Raw genomic sequence first — 9717 nt, forward strand, 5'->3', positions numbered from 1 at the left:
ACCAATTTCATTTTTAACATATCTTTGTTTTTGTTTATGAATACATACTTATTTAATCATTCATATTTATAACTATGAATTAAAAAGACGTTATGTGGGGCGTCGTGGCTCGGGTGGCTGGGGTGCCATACCGGGGACCCGGGTTTGGTTCCAACCCGGGGTCGTTTCCCGGTCCCTCCCCGTCTCTCTCTCCCGCTCATTTCCTGTCCTGTCTCTGCACTGTCCTATCCAGTGAAGGTGAAAAGAGCCAAAAAAATATCTTTAGAGAAAAAGAAAAAAAAAAGACATTATGTGTGTAAATTTGAAATGGGTATATGCACCAGAAATATTGTCCATTAATGAACAAAAACAGTCCACTGCTGGGATACTGAGAATTCAGTCATCCCACTAATCAAACAGTGACTAAAATTATACTTAAAATCCTGCAGGAAGAACAAGATCCAGTGACTGCATTCCTTTTTAAAGAACCTCCATTCATTTCCTACAGACAGGACAAGAACATCAGAGATGTTGACATGCTCGTCAAGAGTGAATTAAACAATCAGCCTAAAAATAACTATGATACTTCTGCATCCAACTGCCCCGATGCTCCACTTGTAATTTTACTGGCTGTTAATAAATTTACAGGATCTGAAGGACCAGTTTTTATCCTTCACCCCTATCATGCATCACTGCATCAGCGTAAGGACAGGAAATCCATCTACAGTCTCAGAACTCTGGAACCCAATGGAATAGAGACATTAAAAAAAAAAGGCAAGGCTGAAGTTTACAGTGAATGTAATAACTATAACATGCCAAAAAAAGAAAAAGAATCCAAAACTAAAGTTACAGAACCTGCTGCAGATCCTTCCTTATAAAGCAAGTCGAGGAAACGGATGTTTATCAAGCTTTAAGTAGAACCACTGCAGTATGCTGCCAAAACTCTAGAATCCAAAACTCAAAAGTAGTTTTCTTTTATGACTGCAATTCCACATTCCTTCAACTCATACAAACACTCAGCGATTAAAGCGGCAGTTTGTAATGTTTGTTATGTGAACCGCAATGAAATCTTTCCCCGCGAGTGACCACACTGCCTCAAGTAAAACCATGGAGGACTTGTGAATTGCTGTTTAAGAAAAGAGGTGGAGCTAAGCAGTTCTGTTCCAGTTAGGGGTGGAGCTAATTTCAGGGCCAGAAAAAATATAAAGTGTTCTACTCAAAAACAAACACACACACAAACAAACAAACAAACAAACAAACTCCAGATGCATTGCATGGCAATAATTAAAATGTATTTTTTGAAATTATCATTATTATGGGCGGCACAGTGGTGTAGTGGCTAGCGCTGTCGCCTCACAGCAAGAAGGTCCGGGTTCGAGCCCCGTGGCCGGCGAGGGCCTTTCTGTGCGGAGTTTGCATGTTCTCCCCGTGTCCGCGTGGGTTTCCTCCGGGTGCTCCGGTTTCCCCCACAGTCCAAAGACATGCAGGTTAGGTTAACTGGTGACTCTAAATTGAGCGTAGGTGTGAATGTGAGTGTGAATGGTTGTCTGTGTCTATGTGTCAGCCCTGTGATGACCTGGCGACTTGTCCAGGGTGAACCCCGCCTTTCGCCCGTAGTCAGCTGGGATAGGATCCAGCTCGCCTGCGACCCTGTAGAACAGGATAAAGCGGCTACAGATAATGAGATGAGATTATTATTCCAGGTGTATACCATACACACTTGGAAAGCTTAAAGGTAGGAAAAAAGTTCTTTAGAACCATAACACAGAGGAACCATTCTCAGTTTTGGTTCATGAAGCTTTGCCATAATAAATAATAATTTTCTATGAATAATCATTTTATTGATGAATAATAATCAATCATAAGTTTGTACATCCTGGATGAGATATGTTCTGTTATATATTATAGGATATATTCCTCTTGTTCTTGGAAGGTGGGAGGAAACTGGAGTTCCCAGATGAAACCCACATGGACACAGATACCCCTTTTCTGTTTCTGTTCTTGTTCGTGCACCAAATTATGAATCGTTCAGAGCATTTTGACCAAAAATAAATGGCTCAGGACCTGAAAAGTTGGTTCCTAGCTGGAACCAAAATACAGCTGGTTTTTCCAGCATGAACCATGATGACATCAGTGGGTGTGTCATTAGTTTGGAGAAGAAGCAGAGTGCAGTGATGGAGAACGCAACAGAAAAGGAAATATCTTCAGAGAAAATGGACCAAAAAAAACTGTACTAACAGAACAAAAGCTCGGAGGTAATCAGTGCGCACTGCCATCTTGCTCCTACTGTTTATTCCTGTTGCGTATCGTGCCACGCCCTCCGTTCATGACACATCTTTGATTACAACAGCTCTGATCAAAACTGGTGAAAACGTTGGCTGGATCGCTAACTGGCACCAAGGATAAAAGGATCCTGAATGGAACCGGTTCAAGAACCCGTTCCCTGTTGGTTGAAAAGTGGTCTGAGAGAACGTGTGAAACTCAACACAGACGGTGACCCAAGGAAATAAATTAAATAAAGAAAATGAGCACTTCAGGATGAATGGATAGACAGATAGATAGGGTGCTTTATTGATTCCGAAGGAAATTTGGGCATCCAGTAGCACAATAAAAACAAACCTGTATACTGTATGTAACTAAACTCTCCACAAATGTCGTATACTGAGACTTTAAACTCCACGGTCCTGGACATATGGAGATTGTTGATGCAGGAGATGAATAATAACGGTGCAAAATGATTGTGTAATGACAGGAAATTACAACACAGTCTACTAAAGACGTGAACAGATTAGTGTAGATAAATTCTATTTATGTTCAAGTCTGGGGCGGCACGGTGGTGTAGTGGTTAGCGCTGTTGCCTCACAGCAAGAAGGTCTGGGTTCGAGCCCCGTGGCCGGCGAGGGCCTTTCTGTGTGGAGTTTGCATGTTCTCCCCGTGTCCGCGTGGGTTTCCTCCGGGTGCTCCGGTTTCCCCCACAGTCCAAAGACATGCAGGTTAGGTTAACTGGTGACTCTAAATTGAGCGTAGGTGTGAATGTGAGTGTGAATGGTTGTCTGTGTCTATGTGTCAGCCCTGTGATGACCTGGCGACTTGTCCAGGGTGAACCCCGCCTTTCGCCCGTAGTCAGCTGGGATAGGCTCCAGCTTGCCTGCGACCCTGTAGAAGGATAAAGCGGCTACAGATAATGGATGGATGGATGGCTGTTCAAGTCTTTCATACAGTATCCGATCATTTTGTATACAGTTTTGCTATTTGTCATTTGGAAAATGGTATTAAAGTGAATAATGTTTAAATTGTTGTTTGTATTATACAGTATATTCCGACAGCTGTGGAGTGTTTAGTCTTTTTTTTATTATATTGTTTATTGTATAGTTTAGTTTATTGTGCAAGGGTGAGTCAAATGAAAACTTTACAGGTGCCACATAAATGAGAAAAAAAAACTCTACGTTTAATTTGCTGCTTCAAAAGTAAACAAGGCTCCGTTCCCTTTTCAAACCTCATCGTTCAATTCTGATTTTTTTTTCAGATCAGATTCGCTTATCTTTACAGTCAGAGGTGGACAGTAACGAAGTACATTTAGTTGAGTACTGTACACTTTTTGAGTATCTGTACTTTACTTGAGTATTATTTCTGTTGGAAACTTATGAATTTAACTTCACTACATTTAAAAGACAAATATCATACTTTTCACTCCACTGCATTTCTGTCAAGGTCCTCGTTACTCATTACTATGAAGTGGCTTTCGCTACGTTCACACTGCAAGGCTTAATGCTCAATTCCGATTTTTTTGTGAATTCCGATTTTTTTGTGAGGTCGTTCACATTAACAAATATATGCGACTTGTATGTGACCCTCAGTATGAACGAAAAGCGACCTAAAAGTGTTCCGATGCGCATTGCAGGATACGACGACGTCACACGCAGTGAGCATGGCCAGTGTTTACGGAAGTAAAACCGCCCGGTTGCGGTATGACTCATCCAATCTAGCTTGAATAGCTGCATCCCCCCAAATGGAAATCAGCTCCCTAACCTCTGCGTCCTTCCATTGAGAAGATTCAGAACCTTCACAGGCCGAAGCGTCCCTCGCATTGATGTCATGCGCAGGGGCGCAGATACGTTTTTTGAACTGGGGGGGACAAAAAACTGGGGGGACAAAGCTGCCAGCAAACCAACCCTAACCCCGATATGCCTGTCAAACTTGTTGTGGGTTACCATAGCAACCAAGCTCGAGCTCGCAACCTGTGCAGTCTGCGCAGCTCAACCAACCGAATATCAGTCTTTGTTTTATTTTATGTGAGTTGTTGCAACTATGTATACACTGCTGTGCACCTCAATAAACCGAATGGTAATTAGTCTTTTGATTTTTCCGTGAGGTTTGCCTTATGCAAAGAAAGACAGCATAGACGTTTTTTCCTCCCTATAAGTGGGGGGGACTGAACAAAGTGAATTTAAATCTGGGTGGGACGAATCCCACCCATCCCACCCTCTATCTGCGCCCGTGATCATGCGTCATGTTGTTGTAACTTTTTTTGAGAGACCCGCCGCCTACTTCAGCGCAGAATAGTGACGTTTGTGGCTTGTTGATGACGTGTAAGTCGGATGAATGCGACCTGGCGGTTCAGACTGAAGTCGCATATGAAAAGAGCGGATAGGAATCGGAATTAGGACCACATATCCAAACGGCCTGGGTCGGATTTGAAAAAATCGGATCTGTGTCATTCATATTGTCAATAAAAGATCAGATACAGGTCACATATGGGCGAAAAGATCGGATTTGAGTCACTTCAGCCTGCAGTGTGAACGTAGCCTTTGAAAGTGGATGTTTTTTTCTTTTATTTTCTAAAACGTGATTGGTTTTTTTGCAGGTGACACTGAGACAGCCAATCAGTAATCACTAGGGTCACGTCACGTCCATAGACTGTATAAAATCAAGCTGTGATTTCTCCACAGCATTATTTGAACATGATTAGTTGATGGCAGAATGGAAGGAGGCAGTTCTTCTGCGGAATACACGCACTCATGGCACATGAACCCGTGTTTCAGTTTTCTAAAAGGAATAAAGAGTTGTTTTGTTTTAAATGTTTGTTCTGTTTGCCGAAAACAGAGCACATCACGGCCTACAAAAACTCGCCATCCAACCTGCAGAAGCATATTGAGGGATGTAAATGTTTTATTCCAAGAGAAAGTTTGCAATGAAGTTGTGTGTGCTTTTAGAGCTAGCGATAATCTTGCAATAGCGATGCAGTTGGGTTAGTCAAATGACTTTCTATGGATTTAGCTTGTTAACTTGGACACTGTTAGTTAGCATGTAAAAACAGAGTTATGCTAACATGAATAACATTAACTTATCTGAAGTCCTTTCAGAAATTTGTTTTAGCATAATCTTGCCAAATAAACAGAATGTAGAAATCTTTCGTTTCTAGTAAGATTAGCTACCCAATATGATTTCGAGTTTGAAAAGAGTTTGCTAGCATGTCAGGTGGAGCTTCAGCTCTACAGGTTCTACAAGTTAGTCAGTAAAGCCAGTAGGCTGCTTTAGAGGCATTAGGTTTTGTAAGCGTTGTGGCAATAATACAACGATGCGTTGACAGAAAATTTACTTTTAATACTTAAGTATTTTTAAAAGCAAGTACTTCAGTACTTTAACTTAAGTAAAAATTTGACTGGAGAACTTTCACTTGTATTGGAGTAACATTTGACCTGGGATCTGTACTTTGACTTAAGTAATGAAGTTGGGTACTTTGCCCACCTCTGTTAACAGTACATGTGTTCATACTTGCAAGCAGAAGTGGGCAAAGTACCCAACTTCATTACTTAAGTCAAAGTACAGATCCCACTGGTCAAATGTTGCTCCAATACAAGTGAAAGTTCTCCAGTCAAATTTTTACTTAAGTTAAAGTACTGAAGCATTTGCTTTTAAAAATACTAAAGTATTAAAAGTACATTTTCTGTCAACGCATTGTTGTATTATTGCCACAACGCTTACAAAACTTAATGCCATTACCAAAGACAGAAATGTGAGTTCACAAAATGAATGCATGCTGTGCCATCATGGTGGTTTAATGTTAAGCTAGCTAGTCAGTGACGCTCCACCTGACATGCTAGCAAACTCTTTTCAAACTTCAAATCATATTGGGTAGCTAATGCTAGGAGAAAAGAAAAATGTCTACATTCTGTTTATTTGGCAAGATTATGCTGAAACATATTTCTGAAAGGACTTCAAATAAGTTAATGTTATTCATGTTAGCGTAACTCCATTTTTACATGCTAACTAACAGTGTCCAAGTTAACTAGCTATGTGTTAACGTTAGCTGTGGACGAGGTTATGGCAACTTGGTGGGCAAATTCATAGAAAGTCATTTGACTAACCAGACTGCATAGCTATTGCAAGATTATCGCTAGCTCTAAAAGCACAGACAACTTTGTTGCAAGCTTTCTCTTGGAATAAAACGTTTACATCCCTCAATATGCTTCCACAGGTTGGATGGTGAGTTTTTGTCAGCCGTGATGTGGTTCGTTTTTGGCAAACAAAGCAAATATTTAAAACGAAACACATCTTTAATCCTTTCAGAAAACTGAAACATGGGTTCCAGGTAAAGCCATGAGTGCTTGTATTCTGCAGAAGAACCACCTCCTTCCATTCTGCCATCAACTGATCATGTTCAAATAACGCTGTGGAGAAATCACTGAGCTTGATTTTATACAGTCTATGGACGTGACGTGACCCTAGTGATGACTGATCGGCTCTCAGTGTCACCTGCGAAAAAACCAATCACGTTTTAGAAAATAAAAGAAAAAAAATCCACTTTCAAAGCTGCTTCATAGTAACGAGGACCTTGATAGAAATGTAGTGGAGTGAAAAGTACGATACTTGTCTTTCAAATGTAGTGAAGTTAAAGTCATAAGTTTCCAAAAAAAAAAAATACTCAAGTAAAGTACAGGTACTCAAAAAGTGTACTGAAGTACAGAACTCAAGTCAAGTCAACTTTATTTGTATCGCACTTTTAACAATAAACATTGCCGCAAAGCAGCTTTACAGAATTTGAACGACTTAAAACATGAGCTAATTTTATCCCTAATCTATCCCCAATGATGAAGCCTGTGGCGACGATGGCAAGGAAAAACTCCCTCAGACGACATGAGGAAGAAACCTCGAGAAGAACCCATCCTCATTTGGGCAACAACAGACAGCATGACTATAACATTAACAGTTTTAACATGAAGTCAGCTTCGTTGATGTTATAAACTCTTCATTGATGGAAACTTGAGTGCAAAACTGTTCATGACAACTGCAGTCCTAAAGTTAGCAAGTCAACTGTAGTCCTCAGCCATAAAAGCATTACTGTAAGAGTCCAGAGCGTCCTCCAGGTGTGACTTTCAACTGTCCACATGGGGCCGTCCTCCACAGGAGCGATGCGATGAGACTCCAACCAGACACAGGGCATCAGGATGGATCAGGCAGGTCCGAGGAGCAGAAGAGGTTCAGCGTCTCAATCTCAGGACCGACATGTAACTCAGACGGACAGTACTCAAGTAAATGTACTTCATTATTGTCCACCTCTGCTTGCAGGTGACCCCGTATCAGAGACCCCATTCACACTCACACTGAAAACAGGCAGGGAAGCTGAAAAGTTCCGAATCTCATCTCATTTCATTATCTCTAGCCACTTTATCCTGTTCTACAGGGTCGCAGGCAAGCTGGAGCCTATCCCAGCTGACTACGGGTGAAAGGCGGGGTACACCCTGGACAAGTCGCCAGGTCATCACAGGGCTGACACATAGACACAGACAACCATTCACACTCACATTCACACCTACGCTCAATTTAGAGTCACCAGTTAACCTAACCTGCATGTCTTTGGACTGTGAGGGAAACCGGAGCACCCGGAGGAAACCCACGCGGACACGGGGAGAACATGCAAACTCCGCACAGAAAGACCCTCACCGGCCACGGGGCTCGAACCCGGACCTTCTTGCTGTGAGGCGACAATGCTAACCACTACACCACCGTGCCGCCCAAGTTCTGAATCGACCCTCCCCCCCCCAAAAAAAAAAAAAAAAAATCAGAATCGAACAATGCGGCTTGTAATGTGAACGCAGTCTGTAATCATGAGCCTCTTCCACTTCAAACCTGATCCACTTTTGGGACACTGGTTTGCAATAAACAATGCAGAATAAAGTAAATAAATAAAATGAAGAATTTGATTTGACTCACCCTTATTTTTTACTGATTTTGCACTCATCTTTTTTTCATGACATTAAACTGGAATAAAAAGAAAAATGATATATTGGTCTAAAATAAGCATATAGTTCGTGGTGTGTGTGTAGGCGCGCGCACTTAATGCATTATCTATAGAATGCAGGAGCAACCAATGCATGCTGGAGATCTCTCCGAATCCTCTGCTCTCATTGGTGGAACCCATCGCCTGCGCGAACCCGGCCCACTACCGGCCCTCCCTGCGCGCTATGGGGAGAGAGAGACACACACAGAGAGAGAGAGAGAGAGAGAGAGAGAGAGAGAGACAGAGCTTCTACCTGTCTTGTGCACGAGAGACACAACCCGCAGCAATGCGCGCGGACCGGCACCGGTTCTACTGTCCGTTCTGCAGAGCGCACAGATAGAGAGATAGCTAGATAGAGAGAGAGAGAGAGAGAGAAGCGAGCATGGACTGCCTTCATCATCTCCTTCTCTTCCTCTTCTTCTTTACCTGTGGAGTTTCCTCACCTGTGCGCGCGCGGTGGTTCGGGAGCGTTCTGAAGGCAGGTGGCACGCGCCAGTTCTTTTCTTTGCATCCCCAGGAACTGATGAGCTTCATCACCTGAGCCGCTCTGGATTTTACACATGCAGCTCATGCCAGCTCTCTCTGATAGTCTCATAAAATAAGGTCCTGCAGAGGTTCTGAGGTTCTTTAGGTGGTTAAAGGTTCCAGAAGTTTTTCACAGAACCTTGTAACTTGTAAAGAGCTTCCTGAAACCCAACACATGATCCATTTGGCACATTTAACCTCTTTCTAAGAGTTCACTAAGTGCATCTCTCTCTCTCTCTCTCTCTCTCTCTCTCTCTGTGTCTGTCTCTCTGTTTGTTTTTATATCTTAGTGGGGACCTGCTTTCCCCAGCAGGACTGGACTATCTGACATTTGGGTGGTTCCTGTAAACTATATAGATTTAAATGATAAAAGAATAAATAAAATAAAAACAAACCCCCTCAGGTCCTGAGTTTAAGGTTAAATTTATTTGTAATGTATTAATAAGACTAATGATCTGCATTGACAATGATGTCAAAAGAAGGTCTTGAGAAGGATAGTAAGACAAATGTGTGTGTGTGTGTGTTCACAGACTCTGCAGCTATGCTTGTCCATGTCATCAGTCTCAGCTTCATCCACCGGTGGCTTCAGTCACGGTCAGTGTTTTGTCTTTTTTTCCTTATTTTCTGCATGTTGCACGTGTTTTTACTGCGTTCTCGCTTTGAGGAACCCCCTGTCGCGTTCTGTTCGTTCCTGCACTTCATTCATTCGTCTCCTCAGCAGAACTACGTGACATGTGTTGTGGGAGAGTCGGGATCCTCCCCCCTCCTGAGCTCAGACCTGCTCAGCATTTGCCCACCCTGTAATTTTCTTGTAGAGGCTTGTAGAGTCTGTAAAAGTTGAAGGTGTAATGCTTTTACACCTCGACACGTCCACGTGGCTTCGGCGGTGAATGAGACGGATGGGATGACGTGCTGGGTGTCAAGTGGAAACG

The 9717-nt window shown here is 42.4% G+C and overlaps 1 protein-coding gene across 1 annotated transcript in view; it reads left to right on the top strand.

Annotated features, from left to right (window-relative positions):
* Window positions 1–8642: 8642 nt before the first annotated feature.
* adamts18 (ADAM metallopeptidase with thrombospondin type 1 motif, 18) overlaps window positions 8643–9717 on the top strand; it is a 95582-nt gene continuing 94507 nt past the window's right edge. The window contains exons 1-2 of the mRNA XM_060911222.1: window positions 8643–8738; window positions 9316–9379. Of these exons, the coding sequence (XP_060767205.1) occupies window positions 8643–8738; window positions 9316–9379 (160 nt within the window). The remainder of the gene's footprint in view (window positions 8739–9315; window positions 9380–9717) is intronic.

This window comes from Neoarius graeffei, chromosome 27 (assembly GCF_027579695.1).
Source record: "Neoarius graeffei isolate fNeoGra1 chromosome 27, fNeoGra1.pri, whole genome shotgun sequence".
Taxonomy (NCBI): Eukaryota; Metazoa; Chordata; class Actinopteri; order Siluriformes; family Ariidae; genus Neoarius; species Neoarius graeffei.